At 49.1% G+C, this 26,931-nt stretch overlaps 1 protein-coding gene across 1 annotated transcript in view; it reads right to left on the bottom strand.

Moving 5' to 3' along the window:
* LOC141985920 (scavenger receptor cysteine-rich domain-containing protein SCART1-like) overlaps nucleotides 1–26,931 on the bottom strand; it is a 50,331-nt gene that overhangs the window by 5,874 nt on the left and 17,526 nt on the right. Inside the window, exons 3-12 of the mRNA XM_074950126.1 lie at nucleotides 15,354–15,665; nucleotides 14,793–15,110; nucleotides 10,219–10,536; nucleotides 9,825–9,953; nucleotides 6,938–7,252; nucleotides 6,257–6,319; nucleotides 5,864–6,182; nucleotides 5,285–5,475; nucleotides 2,908–3,003; nucleotides 1,354–1,437 (exon numbers count right to left, since the gene is read on the bottom strand). Coding sequence (XP_074806227.1) covers nucleotides 1,354–1,437; nucleotides 2,908–3,003; nucleotides 5,285–5,475; nucleotides 5,864–6,182; nucleotides 6,257–6,319; nucleotides 6,938–7,252; nucleotides 9,825–9,953; nucleotides 10,219–10,536; nucleotides 14,793–15,110; nucleotides 15,354–15,665 — 2,145 coding nt within the window. The remainder of the gene's footprint in view (nucleotides 1–1,353; nucleotides 1,438–2,907; nucleotides 3,004–5,284; nucleotides 5,476–5,863; nucleotides 6,183–6,256; nucleotides 6,320–6,937; nucleotides 7,253–9,824; nucleotides 9,954–10,218; nucleotides 10,537–14,792; nucleotides 15,111–15,353; nucleotides 15,666–26,931) is intronic.

The raw sequence follows: 26,931 nt of genomic DNA, 5'->3' as shown, positions 1-26,931 counted from the left end.
CAACGGGTAGTGATCAATGGCTCCATGTCTAGTTGGCAGCCGGTATCAAGTGGAGTGCCCCAAGGGTCGGTCCTGGGGCCGGTTTTGTTCAATATCTTCATAAATGATCTGGAGGATGGTGTGGATTGCACCCTCAACAAGTTTGCAGATGACACTAAACTGGAAGGAGAGGTAGATACGCTGGAGGGTAGGGATAGGATACAGAGTGCCCTCGACAAATTAGAGGATTGGGCCAAAAGAAATCTGATGAGGTTCAACAAGGAGAAGTGCAGAGTCCTGCACTGAGGACGGAAGAATCCCATGCACCGCTACAGACTAGGGACCGAATGGCTCAGCAGCAGTTCTGCAGAAAAGGACCGAGGGGTTACAGTGGACGAGAAGCTGGATATGAGTCAACAGTGTGCCCTTGTTGCCAAGAAGGCCAATGGCATTTTGGGATGTATACGTAGGGGCATTGCCAGCAGATCGAGAGACGTGATCGTTCCCCTCTATTCGACATTGGTGAGGCCTCATCTGGAGTACTGTGTCCAGTTTTGGGCCCCACACTACAAGAAGGATGTGGAAAAATTGGAAAGAGTCCAGAGGAGGGCAACAAAAATGATTAGAGGACTGGAACACATGACTTATGAGGAGAGGCTGAGGGAACTGGGCTTGTTTAGTGTGTGGAAGAGAAGAATGAGGGGGGATTTGAAAGCTGCTTTCAACTTCCTGAAAGGGGGTTCCAAAGAGGATGGATCTAGACTGTTCTCAGTGGTAGCTGATGACACAACAAGGAGTAATGGTCTCAAGTTGCAATGGGGGAGGTTTAGGTTGGATATTAGGAAAAACTTTTTCACTAGGAGGGTGGTGAAACGCTGGAATGCGTTACCTAGGGAGGTGGTGGAATCTCCTTCCTTCGAAGTTTTTAAGGTCAGGCTTGACAAAGCCCTGGCTGGGATGATTTAGTTGAGGATTGGTCCTGCTTTGAGCAGGAGGTTGGACTAGATGACCTCCTGAGGTCCCTTCCAACCCTGATATTCTATGATTCTATGATTCTATGATTGATTCCTCTCTCTCTTGGGGACAAGAGACTAGCCCTGCTGGGCACTGACGCCTCCACCCAAAGAGACTGACCCGTCTCCTCCAGCTCCTCACCTGGGGAGGTCACTGGGAGCCACTCAGTGTGCTCAGGAGATGGTCACATGTTCCCATCCTGAGATTCTGACAGAAATCCTGTTCAATGGGATGAGACCCGAATGTGTAAAATGGGAACCGTGTGAGGGGAAATGGCTGCGATTGCAGAAAGTGTGATAGAAATTCATTTCTCTGCCCAGATTTGGGTCTCTTGGCCTGAGACTGCTCCTCCCCCATTACCTTGTTCTGATCCAGGATCATTTTTCCCCTCGCTTTCCCCGGTGTAATACTGCAGCTTCGTCACTGAATCATCTGAATAGGAGACTGGAGAGACGAGAACCAGAAATTCATCACAGTGAGAACAGCAGAACTGTGGGACTGGGAACACACCCGGGGCCTGGAGCAGGATTTCCAGTCTCAGTCTATACCTTCCTCTACGGGACATGGTGACTCACAGCTACTCCGAGCAGTGAGAGTCTGACACAGACTCCCCAAGAGAAATCTCCATGTTATTGTGGTAAATGTGACTGAGGGGATGATACAATCTGACCTGAAGGATGCTGTGGTGAGCGAAAGGCCCGTCTCTGGCTCCTGGTCCAGGGAAGTTCCACAACTGTCCTGGCCTCCTCAGCCACAGAGGGGACTCCTCCTTCTTTAGGGTAAATACTCACCTACCCCATGAATCAGTCGATCAGCCCTCCATGGTGTTTCGAGATTAAACCAAGAAAGGCCCAAAGCAGAGTCTGTGATTAATAAATTTGTTCGTCTCTAAGGTGCCACAAGTACCCCTTTTCTTTTTGTGATTCACTGTAACCATCTTGGCAGTGATGCTGGGAGATGCCCTGAGCATGTTCTCAGAGCTCCACCACAGCAGAGCCCTTGGGCAGGATGTTCCCATCAGACATTGAGACAAAATGGCACAAAGGATAAAAGGGCCGGGACTCAAAGTCATGAGGCTCTCCTGGGCTGATCTCTCTGCTCCGGGGGCAGGAGGGAGCTGACACAGCAGACCAGTGGCTGCGGTGGGAGGGGGGCAAAGAACATCCCCTGCTCCAGTGCTCCAAAGAAGTTTTCAAATGATAGTTTAGCCTGCCCCAGACAGTCGCTTTCCTGGCCACTCACTGGTTACACGCCAAGGCTGCAGGACAGGCAGATGGGAAATTAATTGTCCCTAGAATTGGGACACTCAGTGTACGGTGGGAAGGAAATCCATCTCTCTCAGTCTACATGAGTAACTGCTGGTCTCACCACAGACCCAGCTCCCACAGCTAGAGCTTGGTAAAAAAACCAGGTGGTTGGGTTTTCTGACCATTGGGGGAAAAAAGCAAAACATAAGATTGTTTTGAGTTGAGCCAAAAATTACTTTTTTGTCAATTTTTGGGAAATGCAAAAGTAAAAAAAAAGTTTAATGTTGAATGAAACCATTTGGTGTTCTTTTGGACATTTGTTAATTTTTGTTTATTTGTTTTCTTTCCGATAATATTAAAGGAAATTTCTAATGGAAAAGTAATATCCAATTGAAAAAAACAAAATGTTTTCTTTAGAAAGTGTTGAAATGAAATGAATCATTCTGTGTGTATTTGGAACAATTGGGTGAAATTGACAGGAATTTGTGAAATGTTTCGGTGTCTCTGAATCTGCATTTTTCACCAAAACATTTCATAACGGAGACTTGTGCCCAGCTCCAGTGACAAGCTCACAGGGCTGAAGCTGCAGTGATTTAACTCTGGGTCAGGGCCTCCGATGGACAGGGCATTAGATAGCTTCTCCCTGTTAAGAGTCAGACCCACAGACCTGAGCGACTGAACATCTCCTGCTTTTTTCTCATCAGGTTATAATCAATCTCCTCGTACACGGCCTCAGAGAAGGGATCCAAGGGTCTTCTGGAGCCTGAAAACAAAGGGCAGGGTTTGCACAGGGTCATTGAAACCAGAGATGGGAAATACTATGGGATCATCCAGCCCCTCCCCGTGGGCCCAGTGCGAGCCTGAACCCTACCGCACATTCTCAGTGCTGGAATTTAAATGAGCCAGGTGACCAGGTTTCTTTCCACAGCATCCCTTTGATGATGGTTCCCAGGGATAATTTGCTGTCAGGAAGCTTCCTCACATTCATCTTAAATGTTTTTTACTCTCATCTCGTTATTTCTGGCTATTCCCCTTTGGAGCAGCTTAAATAATTCTTCCCCCACGCAGGTGTTTATCTGCAAAATGGTGAGAACATCTTTTTTTTTTTCATCCAGTTTAAGGCCAGAAGGGGACATTAGAACGTCTAGTCTGACCTCCTGTATAACACGGGCCATTGCATTTCACCCAGATAACCCGAGGTTTGAGCCCAAAGATGCACGTAGAGTAAAGCATTTCAGTCCTCAGGAGAATAAACTCTTGTGTGCCACAGGCAGAAAGCAGGACCGAGTAAGGTGCCACCAATGCCCAAGGGCCCCGCAGTGGCAGGGAACTGATTACTTGAGAGATGCCTTGATAATCCTGGCAGGTGATCCACGCTCCATGCTTCAGAGGAAGAGGAAAATCCCACAAGGTCCCTTTTTGCCAATCTGACCTGGGGGGAAATTTCTTCCTGACCCCCAAATCTGACAATTGGTTTGACCCTGAACATGTGGAAAAGACACACCACCCACCTATCTTCGAAAGAGGTTTCTCTGTATCACCTCAGAGGACTGGTCCAGCCCATCCAGTGACACATATCCCTCTGTAGCTGATGCCTGATGCTTCAGAGGAGGGCAAGAAACAAAAGGAAGCAAAACAAAACACAAAGATGGGGGCTTCCCAGAATTCCTTCCTGACCCCTGCAGGAGACTGGCTGAAGCCCTGAAGCATGAGATCTGATTATAGTCATTGTCTTACTGCAAAGTTGTGACTGTTACATGTATGTTGATGGCAGTCCCGTCCTCTATCTTCTTGCCAAGGAGCTGGTCGCTAATGTTTGTATAAAACATTATAGATCTAAAATCCCCGACAAGTGCCAGCTTTGAGTACAAGACAGTAAAATGCTCCTTTCCCACACTTCTCCTTCCTAAGATTGTCTTTTCTACTGGATCACTCTCTTCACAACTATTTACCACAGCTCTATTTTTATACACCTTTTTTCCTTGACAATATTTCCAATTTCTCTCGGTCCCTTTTCCATGATGTCTCTCCTCACGATATTCAGATCCCCTCCCTGTGGCAGATACTGCAGCTCCAGGCAGTATCTTTGGGAATCAGTGTATTAAAGCTATGAATGGTTTATGTTCTACTGCATGTCGGAGGGATACCACAGCTCCTCCAGGAAGAAAAAACACTGAGTGTGTGTGTGTGTGTGTGGGGGGGTGATTAAGGTGAATCACTGAGATTGTAAACAACTCCAGAAAGGTAACAACCTTCAGGGTGGTTTATACAGACTGGTTCCAACTGGGTTACCAGAGACCAAGAGACAAAGGAGGACTTCTGATATGAAAGGCTGAGTTTAAAAAGACTCAGGTCCTTCATTTTGATTCTGCAAATGGGCAGGACCTTCTGTCCATGGGGATCCCAACACTGAATCGTTGGAGGGATGTTGGTCTACCAGGCTGCCCATGAGGAAGACGGGTGAATTCTGGTATGCTCAGCAAGTGTGGAGGAATTTTTATTGTTTTTAATGTTTTCTCTGTCACACTTTTATCCTCAGAATAAGGTGTAATCTGCTGAGAGAGAGCTGGGTGGTAACTTGTAACTGCTGGCAATGCCCTGCTCATAGCCCTTGGGGAGAAAGCACAGCATGGGGGCTGGCCTGTAGGCAGACTGGTTTGCTGGGGGTATCACAGTGGAAGGCAGGGGGCTGTGCAGTCTTAAAAACCCCTGGCCACAAGGAGATGGGACAGGGGTTTCCCACCCTGAGAAAGGTAATGGCTGGAGGCCTGAGTAGGCATTCCTGGAGTGGATCACCGGAGGGTGGGCAGGGGGATACAGATGCCGTTTCTCTGAAACCGTAAAGGTCCCTAGCCAGTATCATCTCCAGATCTCATGGCTGGGCTGTTCCACTGCCACACAGTTAATGAAATATTCAATGAGAGAGGAGTTAACAGGCACCCTTGGCCACCCCACCCAGCCTGGTATCGCCCCTCACCCTGACACCCTGCAGCCCCCCTGCTATTGCAGAAGCATTTCACACAGTGACACCAATCAGGACCCACCTCTGCGCTGTGCCCTGGCACTTCGCACCTGCGCCCCCAGGATGATTAAGACCAGGCAGAGCAGGGCCCCCAGGATAATGCTGATGACCACGGGCACCGTGACTCTCCCACTGTCGGTTGGAGGGCGGCGCGGGGGAGCTGGATGGAAATGAACATGCGACAGGGAGATATTAGCTTGGGAGCCCACGAACCTGTAGCAAGGGGGAGGTGACTTGTTTGTTCCCGGGGGGATCCTCACCTCTGAGAGTCCCTGGTTGTCTCCAGCTGTCACCTCCACAAACTCCCTCACAGCAGCACTGGGCCTGTTTGTTAGTGATTTAGGGCCCAAGTCCCTTGTGCTCTGTGCAGCAATGAGGACTCTCATAACAAACCAGCACAGTGGGGCCTGTGATGGATGCAGGGGCTATGTGGGCTGATGCCTGAGCCAGTCTGACCCCACAAACGTTCCACCCCTCAACATCCAGAATGCTCCGGCACTCAGGAGATGGGAGGGCCTGGTCTGCGACCAAAGGGGGTGGGTGGGCTAAACCATCCTTTTCCCTGAATATTACAGCATGTAGCAGAAACATCTCCTGTCACTCACCTGAGCAATTCACGGCAGCATTTTCCTTATGACCACAGTTGCTTTCACCCCAGGGCTTGGCAGGACAGTCCCAGAGAGATGACTCTGTCCCTCTGCAATTCAGCGTCTCCACCCAGATGGGACCAGTCCCCTGGCCGAATGCAGCCTCGACCGGGGCAAATACAGCAGATCCACAGCCCAGTTGTTTACACACAACGTTAGCATCCGCCATCTCCCAGGAGTCATCACAAACTGTTCCCCAGAAGCCACGGTACCAAACCTCCACTCTCCCCGAGCATCTGTCCTCTCCTCCCACGACGCGTAACTTGTCCTGGTCTAGAAATGCAGAAACCTCACGTATTACTGGGACACTTAGGGACCAAGAGGGAGACAGTGAGAAGCAGAAATACCTGTGCAGCTTGGAGAGTTCGGGCATTCGGCAAACAGGGTCTGAGTTGGTTTTGGTTTTTTTCCTATGGAGAGAAAAAGCTGAGGTGAATGCACTGGGTTGTGTGTGTGATGTGGGAGTAGAATTTATCTGTATTTTAAACCCCTAATTTCAGCACTGTATGAACTAGATGATCATAATGGTCCCTTCTGACTTAAATATCTATTAAAAAAAACTGAAATGTGAATTCTGGGTCATTTAATACCTAATTAATTTGCTATTCAGCTGTTAGACACAGAGGCCGACATGCACCCAGACTTATGGGGGATTCCAGTTCTGACCCAAACTGCACAGCCTGGGCCCACCTCTGATTGTTCATCCCAAAAGGATTAATAACCACAGAGCTGCCTAATGTCGGTCTCTAGGGAGAGGCTTTTCTTGGCTCTCAGACTACCTTATCGCAGTGTCCAACACCGGTCTCTTTTAAAATTAATTGATTAACTTCCATGTTTGTTGTTAATCAGACAAATGCTTGTTCCTATAAAACATCATGAAAATATGTTTGTATCTTGTGTTGAGAATTTAAATCTGCCTACACTGAGATGTGAACAACAACAAAAGTTCTATCCTAACCTTTCAATTAATTAAACTCATCGTTTACATGTGGGTTTGCATACGCGCATGCAGGCAGTTTCAGAATTACCAATGCAAGAAATATGGGTCTCTTCTGCTCGGTTATCACACGACTTTGGATCCCAGGGCTCTGATGGGCACTGCCAGAAGGAGCTGTGCTGCTCACTGCATGCAACGTGGTCCAGCCACGTGGGACCAGAACCTGCTCCATATTCAAAGTCTCTTGCAATCTGCCCTCCGTCCCCACAGTTCAGCTGTTTGCAGACAATTGCTGGGGTGACTCCAGACATCGCATTGGAGCAAACACTGCCCCACGTCCCATTGTAGAAAACCTCCAGCCGCCCAGCACAGTCACTGTCGCTCACCAGCCTCAGATCTGTGAACTCTAGAAGGAAATGCAGAAAAAGAGAATTTAAATCATTTGATTCTGAAATGAACTGGGGTGTGAATAGTGAAATCCCGGCGATTGCTAATGATCCTGTGCATCATTCTGCAGGAGCAACTGCTAGAGAACCACTCCAAGAGTAAGAGACTCTTTCGACACCACAGGCCCCTTCGAAATACAGTGGGCATCTCTGGAAGGCCACCATTTAGCAGCAGCTACATACAGATTGTAATAGATGAAGGCTGGGAAGGATTGTGACATTGGCAGGCTAGATGCCAGCTCTTGCCCAGGCTGCAGGCCTTGGCTGAAAAGTTACAATCTCGTAGCTGGAGACCAGGCAGGGTCACATGTGTGTTAGTTTTGCTGAAAACAGGTATTAGTCGTGGAAGAATGTATTGAGTGTTTAGACTTTATGAAATGCTGGTTAGTTGCTGCGGGCGTTAATCTCACTGGTAACGTCTGTGGTCCATGCTACAAGAACATATGCAAGTTTTGCTTTATAACTGAAAATGTTTGCTCTGAACTTGTGAACTCAGGCACGGGAATGATCCCCGCCGCCCCTCCCCTGCATGTAGTACATGCAGAAGGTCTTATCCCATTGCTTTGGAGGCTGGAAGAGGGAAATAAAAATAATAGATGGGACGATTTTTCATCTTTTTGGCTGTTTGAACTGTGACAGGGCTAAAGAAACCAAACTGAAGCCCGAGACCCCAAGGGGTTACCCCTGGGTCAGCGCTGAAGGACATTTGGACTTGACAGATCACTACAGCTCTGTCACTCCGAGGATATAAATGGTAACTCATTTGTATGTAGGTGATTGCTTGCTTTAACCGTGTAAACAACCCTTTTATTTCTTTTTCCTAGTGAATAAACCTGGATATAGTTTATTACAGGATTGGCTACAGGCATTGTCTTTGGTGTAAGATCCAGGGTACCAAGTGATCTGAGTAAGTGGCTGGTCTCTTGGGATTGGAAGAAACCTGAATGTGATGTGATTTTTGGTGTAAGTGACCACTTATCCCTAAGTCCAGTTTGTTTGGTGACAATAGACTGGAGAGTCTAAGGGGACGGTCTGTGACTCCATGGTAAGATAGATACAGTGATCCAGGACTAAGTTCCCTCTGAGCTACGTGGCTATATGGATGCACAGAAGGCTATCAAAGGCCGCATAGGCACGCAGCCACAGGGGCCTAGACTGGAGAGGCGACTCTTCCCCAGCCCCAGAGCTGCCGCAGTGGGGAGAGGTGCCTCTCCCCTGGCCCCAGGCTGCTGCAGCAAGAGAGGCCTTGGGGGAGTCCTCTCTTCCCACTGCAGCCCCAGGGCAGCCAGAACTACAAACCCCTCATCCCTGGCCCCACCCCAGAGCTCGCACCCCCAGCCAGAGCCCTCACCCTGTGCACAGCCACCCTCTGCCCCAGCCCTGAGCTGCCTCCCACACTCTGAACCCCTCAGCCCCAACCCCACCACACTTCACCTCTAGACTGGTGCACAGAACAAAATTCATTCCACACATGGATGTAAAAAGTAGAGGGAACATTGGTCCAGGAGTTCACATCTGTTACTGGCTTGGTGAAATCTACTTATAGAACACACCAGCAGTTTGGGGTATTGCCTTGTTTCTCACCATCTGCCCTGAGGTGGGCACTCAGTGCCGTGAGCCGCTCCAGACAGTGTGACAGGGATCATGAGATCAAATAATTTGACCTTCTGTAAAACAGCTGCATAGAGCCTAATAACTTGAGTTTGAGGTAAGCATAGCTTCCAGAAAGGCATCCAGTCTAGACAGGAAGACTTCAAGAGATGTAGAATGCACCATTCCCTGGTAGTTTGTTCCGATGGTTAATCACCCTCCCTGTTAAAAACCTGGGCCTTATTTCTGATCTGAATTTGTCTGGTTTCAGCTTCTAGCCGTCGACTCTTGTTCTGCCTTTCTGCATTAGATTAAAGAGCCCTTTAGGAAGTGGTATGTTCTCCTTGTGAAGAGACTTATGCCCTGCAATCAAGTTACCTCTTGGTCGTTTTGATAAGCTAAACAGATTCAGCATCTGAAATCTCTCACCGTAAGGCTTTTATTCATCAGATCACTTTTGTGGCTCTTCTCTGCTCCAATTTTTGTGGACATCAGAACTGGACACAGTATTCCAGCATTTGTCTCACCAGTGCCATATACAACAGTAAAATCTAGTCCTCACTGCTCCTCACTACTCCCCTGTTTATACATCCAAGATTTGCATTAGCCCCGTTTTGCCACACACGGCACTGGGAGCTCATGTTCAGTTATTTCTCCACTCGGACCCTACATCCTTTTCAGTCACTGCTTTTCATGATACAATCTCCTTTAGATACCTGAGATGCAGCCTTCTAGCATTCTAAGGGAAATCTTGCAATATCTCCAACACCTCTGGGTGGGAGCTGAGGACTTTCTAATGGTGACCCTGGTAGGTAGTTACAGAAGGGAAAGGGAGGCAGAGACAGTCAGGGAGAGTGTCATTCTCAGCAATCTCCTTAAACATCTGCCCCCTCCATTTAATCCCCTGGTAACCAGGCTCACGTGAGCATTCCCAGAACAGACCTGAGCAGAGAACTCCCGCGTCCTCTTTGTGTCTGCAGTTGTGCTGGCCCCAGCCCCCGGAAGGACATGCCCAGAGATCGGATTCGTTCCCAGAGCAGTTCACATCGTCCAGCCAGATCTGCCCGGATCCTTGCCCATAATGAGCAGAGACAGTTGCATTGATGGCATGTCCACATCCCAGTTGTTTGCAAATGACATTGGAGTCTGACAGATCCCAGGAATCATCACAGACTGTCCCCCAGCTGCCATTGTAATAAATCTCCACTCTCCCGGCACAGCGACCTGTCCCATTCACCAGTCTGATCCGCCGGCTCCCTGCAGGGATAGATCCCAGCTGTTAATATGTATTTTCCTACTGAACAGACAATGTTTGTGAGATTTGGAAATGAATCACCTGAGCAAATGACACCGACGTCCTCAGCAATTCCTGCCTGGGCTGTCTCAGACGTGGAGATGTCACAGAGAGTCAGACGAGTCTCATTTCCTGCACACTGGACCATTCTCAGCCCCACAGGGTCCATTCCTTGCTCAGACTTAGGGGGGGTATAAGCTTTCTCAGCGACTCCACACTGGAGCTCCCTGCACACCACACTGGCATTGTCCATGTCCCACTCGTCATCCAGCACTCTGCCCCACACACCACGGAGGGAAATCTCGACTCTTCCGTCGCAACGGCTCTCTCCATTCAGCAGTCTGAGTGATTCAGAGAGACCTGGGCTCAGGAGAGATGGGAAACACACTGAAGAACACACCCTGTTATACACTAGAAATAATACAGAGTGTGCATGAAATTATGGACTGTTTCTCAATAAGAAGGCAGAAGCCAGTGATCAGAGTGTGTCACAGTATTAAATGGAACAACATCTGTCAGAAGACACTTATTCTTTTGAATCTACAAATAGAAGGTGCTATAAGGATTGTAACACTCTGAGCTCGACAGCGGGGCTTGCGAGCAGCCCCTGTAAATGAGTGAGCGAGGGAATTCCTGCAGATTACTGATTGGGAAAATAGTCTCTGTGTGTGGTGGTGGAATGGCTGCTGAGGTTTGTAGTCACTTTATCAAGGCTTAAATGCCTGGAAGTCAGTGAATGGTGTCTGCACAAGCACTTAGCAGGTGGGTCATGAATGATTTAGGCAAGTTTGCCTTGAGGGAGTTTGGCCAATGGAAGAGCAGGGTTCATGGTGGTCAGGAACAGGTTATTGTTGGTAAATTCCCTTAGTTCCCCCTGATCCTTACTCAGCAGGTGGCAACTTTCTTGGTTCACGTGGATCCAGTGCAGGAGCTCCTAGTGTTAGATAGTTCCTGGCACTGGTGGTTCTGACTGGAGCTGTCCCCTGAAGTGTGGTGTCATCTCTGAGTCCAACGTGAGATTCCAGCTGATCAATTCACACCACACTAAGTACGTTGTGTGTGGGTCAGAGAAGGAGACATGCTCTCTTGGTGAATATTGTGACTCCCTTGGGATGTGAATCTCGGTATTTGTGTGTGTCCCAGAATCAGAGTATCCTACAGCCAGGTGGTAAGTTAGGAATTACTCCCCGAGTTCAGACCCAGGTGCAGCCAGGAGAGACTGACAATGTGAAAAGACAACAGCAGAGTCAGGGCAGGGCACACCCACTGGCTGTGTCGGGTACAGTATGTACTAGTACGGCAACCTGACGGGTGCAGTGTGCGCGCACTGGATCCAAACAGCTCAAGGATCTTGGTAGCCAAATAACATTTCAAGACTAAGAGTGAAATCCTGGCCCCACTGACGGCAATGGTAAAACCTCCATTGACTTCAACGGAGCCAGGAGTTCACCCTAAGACTGGACCAGGAGACTGCCTGCATGCAGCTAGTGTAGTGCAGGGGTGTAGCCATGGGTGGGCTGTGGCCCACCCAGTGATCATCCAGGCCCACCCAAATCAGGGCTGGAGCCCCCAGAATCCACAGGCTGGGACTCCCACCCCCAGCTCGGTGTCCATCAGCCTGGCCTCATCTTTCTCCTGCCAGCGCCATGTGCTGCTTCCCTGGTCTCTGACCCAAGCACTAGCCCTGCGGGGGGTGTGTCTTGTGAGGGCAGGTCTGGGTGGGGCTAGTGCTGGGGCCATAGACAGGGGCAGCAGCTCCCGGCACCGGCAGGAAAGGGTCGTGGCTGGGCTGACGGACACTGAGCCAGGGTCGCGAAGGGTGAGGAGAGCTTGAGCCCTAGTGGGACCCCACTTTGCCCAAAAGGCACGCCTAGGTGACCAGATGTCCCGATTTTATAGGGACAGTCCTGATATTTGGGGCTTTTTCTTATATAGGCGCCTATTACCTCCCACCACTTGTCCAATTTTTCACATTTCCTATCTGGTTACCCTAGGCACGCCCCGCAGCCTGTGTGCCCCGGGCAGTCTCCGCTTTGGGTGCCTGCTGAGCGGTAAGGGCCGGCTGGAAGGGGTGGAAGGAGGAGAGCCTCCCTCCCTCCTGCCCCCTTCCCAGGGCACCGGATTCCTCCTGCACCACTCCCTCTGCTCCTCCCATCACTGCCCACCCCCCAAAAGCTGGGGCCCACCCAAGTTTCCTGTCCTAGGTATGCCACTAGTGTAGTGTGAGGGTAGAGAGTAGATTTGGGGCTTTCTGAGGAGGCTCATGGATATAACTGGGTACTACAGCCCCTCAGGGAGGCCGGATGGGATCATGGCAGATGGAGCTCGTATGGAAGGAACCAGGTGTTTTTCCTTAGAAGGGATTCTCCTTCCAGCAATTGGAGGGAGAAATCAGCATCTTCATGTGCTGAGGAGTTCCCTCCAAGAACCAGGGTCTGGGCTGGGTAGGTAGTTAGGAGAGGCAGGGCAGGGCTGCAGGGAATTCAGTTAGCAATACAGGTAGCAGCCTCTGTGAGAAGCAGGAGAACTGCGAGGTTTTTTGCCCCCAAGGTACAAAGGTATCAGCTGTAAAGAGGAGAGTAGACGTCTGTTGAGAGTGCTGGGCAGCACCCTATAGGCTTAGTCATGGTGTGTAACGGCACCAGTGACCCTGGGCTCTGTGGGGGTCAGTCCTGGAAGCTACGTGTCCATTATTAGGAAGAAGGTTGAAATCCAGGGCTTCTGCAGTAGGTTTTTCTGTGAGGATCCCAGTTCCAGCCAGGCAAGAAGCCCTATGGAGACTCTGTACATGGATCTGAAGATGGGGCAGAGAGGGGAGCTGCAACTTCATTAAGCAGGAGGGGTCCCTGTGGTGAGGGGAGAAGCAGATGAGCATAATGGCCTTTTTGGGTCTTAAAACTCTGTGGATCTATAGACCCATAAGACGGGCTCCATTTAGGCACAAGGGAACCAGATTGGCTGGCCATTAAAATTAATTTTCTAGTGAATTATTTTCCCGCAGGGCCCTGGCCACTTTGAGTGCCCAGGATGGATAAATCGGGGTTGTGCAGCGTGAGGCTGTTGCTTGTATGACCCCTGCCTCCGCTGCTGACTCACTGGGTGGCTTTGGGCAAGTCACTTTCCTTTTCTCTCTGCGTTTCACCGTCTGTAAAATGGAGCTGTGACATTGCACTCTGTAGGATTTTATGAAAGTATGCTGATGAGTGTGAATATAATGTAACTGAAATATGCTTCATGCAAAAGGTCTTTTGTCAGATATCATTACAAAGCTTATAATCTACTTAGTGTGATCATCCTATTTGTATAAATGTATCGCTCATGTATCTGAAACTAGAAATATGAAATATAACTCTGAGGTCCTATTGTAGTCATGCACAGTGTGGGCCATTCATGGTGGTTTGGAATCTTAAAGGCTCCCATTAACCAGGGCAATCGACTGTAGATGGCTCTGTTTTCCTTCTAAATCTTCCTGTATACTGGCAAGCAGGTAATGAAGTCTTACAGTGACATGTGATCATGTCATCTGAACTGGAATCCATCTTTAACCTGGTGCTTTTCCATTGAAAAGGAGGGGTGGGAACCCAGAGAGGGACAAAGGATTCCCACCTTATGCAAAAGATATATAAGTGGGTGGAACAGAACAAAGTGGGCGGCCATCATGAGAAATCCCCTAGCCACCACCTGAGCTGGAACAAGAGCTGAACCAGGGAAAGGATTGTGCCCAGACTAGGTAGGCATCCAGTCTGTGAAAGAAACTTATTGAAACATCTCTGAGGGTGAGATTTTATCTGGATTCAGTTTTATTACTGTATTAGGCTTAGATTTGCGTGTTTTATTGTATTTTACTTGGTAATTCACTTTGTTCTGTCTGATACGACTTGGAACCACTTAAATCCTACTTTCTGTATTTAATAAAATCACATTTTACTTATTAATTAACCCAGAGTATGTATTAATACCAGGGACGGGGGGTAAACAGCTGTGCATATCTTTCTCCGAGTGTTATAGAGGGCGGACAATTTATGAGTTTACCCTGTATAAGCTTTATACAAGGTAAAACGGATTTATTTGTGGTTTGGACCCCATTGGGAGTTGGGCATCTGAGTGTTAAAGACAGGAACACTTCTTAATTGTTTTCAGTTAAGTCTGCAGCTTTGGGGCACGTGCTTCAGACACTGGGTCTCTGCTGGAGCAGACTGGCATGTCTGGCTCAGCTAGACAGGGTGCTGGAGTCCTAAGCTGGCAGGGAAAGCAGGGGCAGAAGTAGTCTTGGCACATCAGGTGGCAGCCCCCAAGGGGTTTCTGTGATCCAACCTGTCACAGGATCCAACCTGTCACAGGTGGGTAATAATAATACTTACCCACCTACTTCCCACCTACTTCCCTGGAGTTTGGTGAGGGTTTATTAGTGTCTGGAGAGTACTTTGGTCACATAAAGCTCTGCAGAAATGGTGAGTACTCTGGAGAATCAGGCCCTGAGGGTCTCAGGTTGCTGCTCAATCACCCCAAATAAGTAGCGAGTTGGGAATTTTGGCTTTAATCATTGTAAGTACTGTGGGGCAGCATCACACACTGAAGGGCAGGTGTCCTTAATCCAGCATCTCTCTTGCACTTACCTGAGCAAATCACACTGGCATCATTGTCGTGTGAGCACTGAGAGGCCCCCAGGGCAGTAACAGAGCAATGGCCCAAATGGGTTTCAGTCCCTTTGTAGTGAAATGTGTCTGTCCAGACAGAACCAGTTCCCTTCCCAAAATACCCTCCTCCTGGGGCTGATACAGCAAAGCCGCAGTCGAGCTGATGAAAGAGAACATTGGCGTCTGGTAAATCCCAGCGTGAGTCACAGAGGGTTCCCCAGGCATCAAGAACCTGGATCTCCACCCTCCCTGAGCAAGCTGTGCTGCCGTTCACCAGCCGGAACCCTGTGTGCCCAGGGGAGAAGGGAGAAGGGGTTTAGAGAGGGAGCATTTAAGATATTTTAGATTAAATAATAAAGAAAAGGAAAGTTGGGGGGATTGAACCCATTCCCATTATATTGTGTTGTTTAGGTTTTACTGGAAGCTGATAGCAGCTTTGTTATCCCAGCTCCCTACAGAGTGAGATCATTTTTTTGCTGCACACTACTCTAGAATACACATCACTGGGATTTTAGAGACATTGTGCCAAATTCTTATGTGAGCATATGACACTTGCATCATTTGCATGTGAGCACGTCTGATTCCTGTGTGATATCCTGGGATAGTACATGACGTGTGACTCATTCCCTACACACTGGAATTCCTCAGTCCGGATTGGTCCATGTCCTTCTCTGAAATGAGCTCCTCCTGGGATAGATAGAGCTGTTCCACACTGTAGTCCATTACAGATAACACTGGCAGCTTTGAGATCAAAGTGTGCATCACAGATTGTAGCCCAAGTGTCTTCATGTCTTACTTCCACACGTCCTGAACAGGCACTATCCCCTCCAACCAGCTGGAGCTCAATGTGTCCTAGAAAGCCAATGAAGGATGAAAATTACAAAGGAGCCTTAGGGAGTTAGGTGTTCCACTGCCTTAGAACTTTGGCCAAAAGCCCATCCTGGTGCAGTGGGACAGTGCAGGCAGCAATTAGACATTTTTTAAAAAACAATGTATAACAAATGGAAAGAGGGGAATTGAATTGCAATCGATATACATTGGAAGTTCTGAGATGTAGAAAATCGATAAGGGAAGCTAAAGCTATCAGGGAAAACTCAATAGTTGGCAGGACTAGGAACAATAATGACCATTTTTTTCAGTATATTAGGAGTAAAGACAAACAAACAAACAAACAAATCCTAACAAAGGTGTAGCCCATTACAAATGGAGATGGTAAAATAGTTTATAATGATGCAAATAAGGCAGAAGTGTTCAATAAACATTTCTGGTTTGGGATAGAAGCAGGAAGTGTATTCATACTATGTGAAGAGTGTGAACCACTCTGCAGTCTGTTGGTAACTAAGGAGGATGTTAAACAGTATCTAGTAGGGATAAACTTTTTAAAAAAATCAGCAGGCCTGAATAGCTTATGAAATCTTGGAATAAATAGAAATGTAGGACTGGAAGGAACCTCACGAAGTCATCTACTCTATCCCCCCACACCAAGAGAGGTTTAAGTATACCTAGTCCATCCCTGATAGATGTTTGTCTAACTTGTTCTTAAAAGTCACCAATGACGTGTGTGACGGGTTCGGTCACAGACACCCCCTTGGGACTGTCACCTCACGTTCTGAAATTACCTCTGAGACCGTTTTCCCTGCCAGCTTGGGACTCCAAAACCCTGCCTTGTTGAGCCAGACAAGCTAGCCTGCTGCAACACAGACCCAGATCTGGTCCACACCCCAAAATCTGCAGACTTCAACCAAAAACTGCTCAGCAGGTCACCTATCTCCAGCATCCAGACACCCAGTTCCCTATGGGATCCAAATCCCAAATAAATCCCTTTTACTCTGTATAAAGCCTATACAGGGTAAACTCATAAATTGTCCACCCTCTATAACACTGACAGAGATATATGCACAGCTGTTTGCTCCCCCAGGTATTAATCACTTACTCTGGGTTTATTAATAAACAAAAGTGATTTTATTAAGAATAAAAAGTAGGATTTAAGTGGTTTCAAGTAATAACAGACAGAACAAAGTAAGTCATCCAGCAAAATAAATCAGAAACACGCAAGTCTAAGCCTAATACATTAAGAAACTGATTACAGGTAAAATCTCACCCTCAGAGATGTTCCAATAAGCTTCTTTCACAGACTAGACTTCTTTCTAGTCTGGGCCCAATCCTGCCCCATGGTACAGTCCTTATTAGTTCCACCAGACATCTGAGGTAGAAAACAGGGGCTTTCTCATGACTGACAGCCCCGTCTGTCCTGCTCCACCTCTTTTTATAGCTTTGGCACAAGGTAGGAATCTTTTGTCCCTACCCCTCCTTCTAAATGGAAAAGTACCAGATTTAAGATGGATTTAAGATGGATGTCCTGTGAGACCTCATTGTTCATTACCCACAGGCTGGCCCACACGTACACAGGAAGGCTTGCAGGTAAATAAACCATCTACAACGAATTGTCGTAGTCAATGGGAGCCATCAAGATTCTAAACCACCATTAATGGCCCACACTTTGCATAATTACAATCAGACCTCAGAGTCATACTTCATATGTCTAGCTTCAGATACAAGAATGATACATACACACAAATAGGAGGAATATATTCAGTAGGTTATAACTTTTGTTTTGATACATTACATGAGACCTTTTGCATAAAGCATATTCCAGTTACATCATATTCACACTCATAAGCATATTTCCATAAAACATTTGGAGTGCAACGTCACAACGGGGATTCCACAACCTCCCTTGGTACCTTGTTCCAGTACTTAACTATCCTTATAGTTAGAAAGTTTTTCCTAATATCTGACCTGACTCTCCCTTGCTGCAATCTAAGTGGATTACTTCTTGTCCTACCTACCCATTGTAGAGAGAAAGCCCAAAACTGGACACACTGCTCCAGCTGAGGCCTCACCAGTGCTGAGTACAGAAGGACAATTACCTCCTCTGTCTTACATATGACAATTCTATTAATAAAATCCAGAATGACATTTCCTGTTTTCAAAACAGCATCACCCATTTCAGTCTGTGATCCAACATAACCCCAGAACATTTTCTGCAGTACTGCTGCCTAGTCAGTTATTCCCCATTTTGGATTGTTTGCATTTCATTTTTCCTTCCTAAGTCTAGTACTTTGTACTTGTCTTTACTGAATTTTAATTTACTGATTTCAAACCAATTCTCCAATGTAGCAAGGTCACTATGAATTCTAATACTCTCACCAAAGAGCTTGTGACCCCTCCCAGGTTTGTGTCATCCACACATTTTATGAGTTTATTCTCTACTCCATCATCCAAATCACTAATGGAAATATTGAATAGTACCAGGCCCAGGAGAGTGATATTATTTATGTATCCATAGGAACACAGTGACCAGAGAGAAAAGTGTTAAGGCAACTAAAGGCCAACGGGCATATGTCTTACCTAATCCTCAGCATTTCCCTCAAAACCTGGGCTGGCCCAACCTATCCCAGGTACTCCTGCTTCTGGGGACTGGGTTTCAATCTCCTTCCCTGCAGACCCCGCCTCTCCCTCTTTGTTCATCAGGGCTCCCCTTTTCATAGTTCCCAAGCTCTGTGTTTAATTTTCCCACTTGAAGGGCCCCTCCCCTCTCCCAAGCTTGTGGGGGAGGGGTGCCCGGCTTGGTCAGAGGCAAAAGTTCAAAGGCCTTGACACCCGTATTGTCAGTTAAGCACCAGTGACTGGGTTCTCTGTAGCCATTGTCTGCCTTGCTGGGACATGTGGGGAGCTCCAGCAGGAGTTACTCTTTGAACCTGGTAAAAAATGGCAAAACAGCAATAAAAGAAACAGAAGTGCACATAATATACATAACAATACAGATATTGCAGGGTCATGGTGGACAAGCAACGGAACTAGAGGTCCCAGGGTGATGCTGTGAAAAGGCTAAGGTGATCCTTGGCGGTTTAAACAGGGGAGCAGTGAGAAGAGCTGGCTGAAACGCAGGATTTCCAGCTCACAGGAAATTTTGCTAGTTCAGAACTTCCTGTGAACCAGAAATCCCCTCAAATTTGTTCTGGAAAGACCAACACATGGTGTGTCCGACATGAAATTTGCTCCCAGGGACACCAGCAGATTCTGAGTGACACTGACATTCTTGTCAGTTTCACGCAGTGCTAAGAGAAAAACAAAAATGTCAATTTCTCTCAGCTGCTGTTGGGGATCCCAGGGTCTGTGGCTCTTGGGCAGCCTCACCATGAAGACTGCCTTGGGCTGGGGACCCCTGGGCTTCCAGACTCCTGGGCCAGCTGGTGTCCCAAATAGCCAGCTGGCCTGGGAGTATCGAAGCTCTGGGGTCCCCAGTCTGGGGCAGTCTGCAAAACAGCGCTGCCTCAGAGCCGCAGACCTTGGGAATCAGGATCCCAATCCCAGGATTTCTAAATTCCCTGCTGTGGAGCTGGGAGCTGAGCCCAGGTTAAAGCTGGGACTCCCTTCTCCATGGCAGTGTTTCCCTGGAGCTGCAGACTATAGAAGACCAGGGTCTCTGGTCCTGGGGCAGTCTACAGGGTGCAGCTATCCCAGAGCAGCTGACCTGAGAAGACTGGGGTACCTGGCCCCAAGGCAGTCTGCATGGCAGGGCTGGCTGGAGCCCCCCAGGCGAGCTGCCACTTAACCATGCAGGTTTCTGCCACAACCCTGCCTGTGGTCTAGAGAAAGTTCCTTGCACCCGACTCACTTTCATGGGAAATGTCGAGTTCAACAAACCAGCATTACCAATGAAGCTCTATTTTGTTGGATAATTTCTAACCAGGGACATGATTTTACCTCTGTATACAGTATGGTGAGACCGATACCGCATCCAGCGTGTTGTCCACATTTTAAGAAGGATATTAAAAAAAAATGGAAAGGATGCAGAGAAGAGCCACAAAGATGATTTAAGGACTTGAAAATATGCCTTGTAGTGAGAGATTCCAGGAGCTCCGTCTGTTTGTTTTTAATATAGAAGAGCAAGAGATGATGTGATTATACTGTATAAGTACTTTAGTGTAGAAGAACTTGCGCAGGGACAAAACACTGGTATGTAGAGGCCTCCTTAGTCTAGTGGAGAAAGACAAAACAAGAACAAATGGCTGGAAGTTAAAGCCAGAGAAATTCATATTAGAAGTAAGCCATATATTTTCCATAGCGAGGACAATTAAGCATTGGAACAAACTAAAAAGGGAAGCAGAAGATTATTCACCTCCTGAAGTATTTAGATGAAGACTGGATGCCTTTCTGGAAGATGTACTTTAGCCAAACAAAAATTATTGGGTTCAGTTCAGGAGTAACTGGATTAAATTCTGTAGCCTGTTACCCAGGAGGCCAGACTATATGATCTAATGTTTCCTTCTGCCCTTAAAATCTATAAAGCTATGTATCTAAAAGGAAGTCAAGCACTCAAACATTCAGAATGCCAGACACGTGCGGTCCTCTGTAACCTTAATTAGTCCCTTTTGTATTTCCATTGTGATACAGACTTTAATTACACGATCAAATGCTATTTTTGCCCCAGGACCCCTGCCTCACTCAGTGCACAGGACACATGGTGCTGACTGAATGGGTGGATGGTCAATCATTCTTTTTATACTCATTGTGCAATGTGTGGCCCCAGCCCTTATGTACTGCATGTCATCCAAACTGAACTCCCAAAACAGAATTGTTCATTTCCTCACAGGCTTTTCTGTGGTGCTCATTCCTATGGTAGCTGAGTGCTTCACAAACATTAAAGAATTTCTCTTCACAACACCCCTGGGAGGCAGGGAAGTGTTGTTACCTCCATTTTACACCTGGGGAACTGAAGCCCAGAGACACTATGGCCAAAATGATCAAAAGTGTCGACTGATTTTGGGTGCCCAACTTGAGACACCCAGGTCCTGATTTTTCAGATTCCTTAGCATTATACAGCACTTAGTATGTTCAGAGCAGAACACCTACTGCAGGGGTGGGCAAACCTTTTGGGCCGAGGGCCACCTCTGGGTGGGGAAATTGTATGCAGGGCCAGGGCAGGGGGTTGGGGTGCGGGAGGGAGTGTCGGGTGTGGGAGGAGGTGCGGTGTGCAGGAAGGGGCTCAGGGCAAAGGATTGAGGCAGAGGAGGGGTGCGGGTGTATGAGGGGGCTCAGGGAAGGGGGTTGGGGTGCAGGAGGGGTGCGAGGTGCAGGCAGGGAGTTCGGGAGTGGGGTGCAGCAGGGGATCGGGCTCCGGCCTGGCACCGCTTACCTATAGCAGCTCCGGGGTGGCAGCGGCACGCACCGGGGCCAGGGAAGGCTCCCTGCCTGCCTGCCCTGGCCCCACGCCGCGCCGCTCTGGGAAGCGGCCGGAACCACATCCCTGCACGGCCCCTGGGGGAGGGGGTGCACAGGGCTCCATGCGCTGCCCTTGCCACGCCTCCAGGTACCTCCCCCGAAGCTCCCATTGGCTGCGGTTCCCCGTTCCCGGCCAATGGGAGCTGGGGGGAGCGGTGCCTGGAGGCAAGGGCAACGCACAGAGCCCTCTGCCCCGCCCCCCCACGCCCCCGGCCCGGGGTCCCAGGGACGTGGTGCTGGCTGCTTCTGCGGGGCCTGTGGCACCACGGGGGGCAATGCCGCGGGCCGGATCCAAAGCCCTGAGGGGCCGGATCTGGCCCATGGGCCGTAGTTTGCGCATCCCTGACCTACTGACTTCAGTTTACAGCAGCATATGCTCAGCACTTCTGCAACCAGACCCCCACGGTTACAAGGGGCCACCCATAAAATGAGGAACACACAATTAATGACCACCTGTGAAATATTTGGTTTCAGAGACTTGCCAAGCATCACATAGGAACTCTGTGGCAGAGGCAGGGAGAGAATCCAGTTCCCCAGGGCAGGATTCAGCTGCCTTAACAAGAGACCCTCCTTCCTCTTTCTGCAATCCCCTGCCTCACACACAGCACACTTTGCAGTTTCTGCAACCAATGAGGCAGGGTCCTACACAGACCAGCCTCCTTCACGCCACAACCAACCCTGATTCAGAGCACTGTCTAGCACAGGCGTAGTTTGACTGCTATATTTGGGGGGGACAGAGAGCGCACACGCACACACACACGTGCACACACACACACACAGACGCATGCTGAAGCCAGTTATCTTGGCTCACTGACTCTCCCTCACCCCACCCCCCTAGCCTGGAGTGGTCTCTGGGCTGCCAGGGCTGGGGGTGGGGCAGGATGGCTTAATGGGTGAGCCCCAGCTGCTGCTGTCTGCTGCAGCGACCTGAGCTTGGGAGCTGTGGCCACTCCAGTACCGGCTGTTGCAGAGATGTTGCTGCTCTGGGGCCTCCCAGGGCTGTTGCAGCCGCCTCCCTGCTGGGGCTGCTGCTGCCGAGGGGACGCCACATGCTGGGCTCCCGCTCCCCGCTCCCATTCCTCTATCTCCTTCTCTTCCCCACCCCACCCCCCTTCACCTGCCCGCTGCCCCGTGCCCCATCCCCCTTTCCCAGTGTCCTCTGCCCCCCTGCAGGCACTCACCGTTTTACAGGAAACGGGCAGGCACTAGGACCCAGGAAGCAGTGCACAGCTGCAGCGGTACAACCTGGAGGAGCTACTCTCAGCCTCAGGAGAAGTGGCTCCATCCCCCCTCCCCCGTTCCCTGCACCAACCCCACGTGCCCCCCCATGCCTTTCCTCTGCCAATGCCCCCCTGCACCCTCCCAAACTCTGCCCATGCTGTCTGTCCTGTGCACTGAATGAGGCAGGGGTCTCATGGAGAAAATAGCTTGTTATCATGGAATTAAAGACAGTATCTTAACGCAGATGTACAAGTGGGCCACAATAAAGTTACAAAGACAACTTTAATTCTGCCATTTTGTTATTTTTTACAGCTCAACTTTGCAAACTTAATGTTCCTTTAAAGTAATGTTTTGTGCATAATTTCCTAGGTTTTTAAAAAAGCAAACTGAAAAAACAGAAGTTCCAAGTTGCAGAATCATGCTGCCACCCTCCGGATGCCACCAGTCTCAGTTTTACCCGGACAGCCCGCTTTTTGGCTTCTGTGTCCGGGTGTCATTTAGGGTTGCGAGGTGCCTGGTTCTCTACTGGAAAGTTCGGTCAAAAAGAGACCTAAATGACACCTGAACCAAAAATCTGGTTTCCATGGGGGGGGGCAGGGGGGGAAACTGGGTCATTAATCTGTGCCAGCCCCTGCTCAGCCAGGGCGGCTTCGTACCTGCAGGCAGGCTGCTTGAGATGATCCAGCGAGTGAGGAGGGGAGAGCGGGAGTGAGCGATGAGGGCAGAGCCTTGAGGGGAAGAGGCAGAGAAGGGGCGGGGCCTTGAGGAAAGAGGTGGAGCAGGAGCAGGGCCTTAGGGGAAGAGGTGGAGAAGGGCGTTGCCTTGGGAGGAAGAGGTAGGGCAGGGGGTAGAGCCTCAAGGATCCGGTTACCAGCCATGAGAAAGATGGCAACCCTGTGACACCCACATGGGTCATCAGCAGGGTTGGAACCTTTAGATCCACCACAGAAACCACTGCCACTTGAGCTAATGGAGTAATTGATAGTGGTAGTAGGTTGTCATCCTCTTTGTGGACCAGCACTAGAGTGGGATCAGAAAATATTTGTTGGAGAGTTTGACAGATATTTGCTGACAGCAGGGGAATGGCAAAACTCAGGGATCCTGGTTCCATTCCAGGCTCTGGAGAGGTGTGTGTTCTGGTAGTGACAGACCCGTCTTCCCCTGTTCCCCAAAGCCTAACCCCTTCTGCCCCATCTCCTCCGAGCAGTCCCTGTATCGGTCCTGTCTCTTCTCCATCCCTTGCTCTGTGTCCCAGTCCCATTCTTCTTGTCTACCCAGTTCCAGTCTCCACTCCTCAAGCTTCTCATCCCCAGGCCCAGTCTCCTGGACAAGCCAACCCTGAACTTCACCTCTGGCTTCCTCAGCCAAGTCCCAGTTCTCCCCCTGTTCCCTGTGCTGTCCCTCCCCTCTGGGGTCCTCAGCTGATCTGTTTCTCACACTTATCCCTGCCTTGGGTTGTCCTGTCTGCCCCAAGCCCCAGTTCCCCTCCCTGGATGCCTCTTCCTGTCTCAGGGTTTCTCTCTACACACACTTAGCTTGTGTCAAACTGGGGTGTAAATTTACCCCACACTAGCCTGCTGCACACTCAGTGTCCCTGTGGAGCCTGCTGCTGCACACTAACAGTCCCCTAGTGCTTGAAAATGGGAGAGGTCAAAACACACAAGGGAACTGCTCGGGCTTCTCTTCGCTTCCACACTAAATCAGTGCCACTGTATCCATGCAGCGGAGACGATTTAACGCGTCTGGTGAAGATGCATTACGTCGATGGGCGAGCGCTCTCCTGTTTACAAAATTAGTCCACCTCATCGAGAGGCAGAAGCTCTGCTGGTGGGAGAGCGTCTCCGGCTGACATAGTGCGATGCAGACACTGCTTTAAGTCGATGTAAGTTACATTGCTCGGGGGGGGGGGGTTGTTTTCACACCCCTGAGTGATGTAACTTACATCAACTTAAGCAGTGCTCAGCCACACCTCCCCCAGGGGCCATGGACACTCGGTGCATGGCAGGACAGTGCAGGGTAGATTTACACCCCAGCTTGCTACGCACTAAATGTTCATGGAGGTCTGCTCTAAGTCTCTAAGATGAGGTTCAATAAGGATAAATGCAGGGTCCTGCACTTAGGACGGAAGAACCCAATGCACAGCTACAGACTAGGGACCGAATGGCTAGGAAGCAGTTCTGCGGAAAAGGACCTAGGGGTTACAGTGGACGAGAAGCTGGATATGAGTCAGCAGTGTGCCCTTGTTGCCAAGAAGGCCAATGGCATTTTGGGATGTATAAGTAAGGGCATAGCGAGCAGATCGAGGGACGTGATCGTTCCCCTCTATTCGACATTGGTGAGGCCTCATCTGGAGTACTGTGTCCAGTTTTGGGCCCCACACTACAAGAAGGATGTGGATAAATTGGAGAGAGTCCAGCGAAGGGCAACAAAAATGATTAGGGGTCTGGAACACATGAGTTATGAGGAGAGGCTGAGGGAACTGGGATTGTTTAGTCTGCGGAAGAGAAGAATGAGGGGGGATTTGATAGCTGCTTTCAACTACCTGAGAGGTGGTTCCAAAGAGGATGGTTCTAGACTATTCTCAGTGGTAGAAGAGGACAGGACAAGGAGTAATGGTCTCAAGTTGCAGTTGGGGAGATTTCGGTTGGATATTAGGAAAAACTTTTTCACTGGGAGGGTGGTGAAACACTGGAATGCGTTACCTAGGGAGGTGGTAGAATCTCCTTCCTTAGAAGTTTTTAAGGTCAGGCTTGACAAAGCCCTGGCTGGGATGATTTAATTGGGGATTGGTCCTGCTTTGAGCAGGGGGTTGGACTAGATGACCTCCTGAGGTCCCTTCCAACCCTGATATTCTATGATTCTATGATTCTATGAAGTCTCCCACAGCCCACTCTGGCTGTTTATTCCAGTCTCGTCACCCAGTTAGTCTTAGACTCCCCTGACACCCTGGTTCCTCATCTGGTCTGTTTCCTCACCCACCTCCAGTTCCTCCCTATTGGTTCCCAGTCCCAGACTCCTCCCCCAGTCAGTCCCAGTCTCCCCCAGCTCCCCAGCTCCTTGCTCAGCACGTCACAGTCTCTCCCCACCCACTCCCTGTCCTAATTGCCCTGCCTAGCCAGTCCTAGTCTCTTTCCCCCTCCTCCCAGTCCCAGGCTCCTTGCCCAGCCAGTCCCCATCTCCCACTTTCTCTCCCAGTCCCAGTTTGTCTCCATCCACCAGCCTCTGGACTCAGAATATTCCCCCTGCATCCTTATCCTCATCTACTTTCCCCTGCCACCCTGGTCTGCATTCAATTCGGGTAGCTTCCTCCTCACACTGCCTGGGCCCAATAGGTGGATACAGTCTCCCTCATCTCTGTTGTAGTGCCTGGCGCCACTCTGGCCCACAGCAGCCAGGAGCATAATTTCAGCATAATTTTATTGGTTACACATCTTGCCACGGCTGCAGCCCCTCTTCGGGGACCGTCACCTTCTTGCGGTGAAGGAGCTTGGGTGCTCCAATGAGCCTCAGAGCTATGTTGTCGGGAGATTCATTTTTCTTCAAATTTGGTAGAATAAGAAGATGCCGGAAGACTTGAGAAATGCTAACATTGTTACAATCTTTAAGAAAGGAGATAAATTGGAGTGTGGAAATTATCTTGGCATTACCTTGCTATCTGCAGCAGGGAAAATTCTGGACCATATCCTCTTCAACCGATTACTTCCCCTTGATGAGAAAATATTGCCGGAATCTCAGTGCAGTTTCAGACCATCCTGCTGGACAACCAATATGATCTTCTTGCCCACCAAATCCAGGAAAAGTCTCGGGAGCAAAATCAGGACCTGTACATGGCTCTCATCGATTTGACAAAGGCCTTCGATTCTGTCAATCGTGAAGCCCTGTGGGAAGGTGCTGGCCAGTTTAGGCTGCTCTAAAAAATGTATTAAGGGCCTAAGGCTTCTTCATGATAAGATGACTGCGACTGTTCTCTGTAATGGCCTGGAGATGGATCCTTTCATCGTCAAAACTGGGGTTCAGCAAGGATCTGTTATTGCTGCAACCCTGTTCTCCAGGTATTTAGCAGTCATTTTGGTCCTTGATAAAGACCGCCTCCCCACTGGAGTTGACATTCAATATAGAATGGATGGGCTGTTTATTAGTCTTTGACATTTCCGCTCAAAGTCTAAAGTCCTCAGGGTGTCCATTACTGGTCTTCAAAATGCTGATGACTGTGTCATCATCACGCACACTGAGAATGACCTTAAGTCCACACTGGATTTTTTGCACACACTTACCGAAGCCTATGACTCTCACTCCATATCAAGAAAGCTAAAGTGCTCCATCAGCCTGCTTAAGGCCTTGCACATGAGCCACCACAAGTCACCATCGAGGGACAGACTATGGAGAGAGTTGAGGACTTTTGTTACCTCGGTAGCCAACTTTCTCAAAATGCAAAAATTGACAGTGAGATCCAGCACAGGATCCAGTGCGCAAGTGCTTCCTTTGGGAAACTTCTCTGGCGCATTTTCACAGACCGTGACCTACGGGAGGAAACCAAGATCCAGGTCTATGAGACAATTGTTATTCCTACACTCCTTTATAGACGCAAAACCTGGGTGACCTATCGAGA

The sequence above is a fragment of the Natator depressus genome, chromosome 1 (assembly GCF_965152275.1).
Source record: "Natator depressus isolate rNatDep1 chromosome 1, rNatDep2.hap1, whole genome shotgun sequence".
NCBI lineage: Eukaryota > Metazoa > Chordata > Testudines > Cheloniidae > Natator > Natator depressus.
This window is presented reverse-complemented; position numbering and strand designations above follow the sequence as displayed.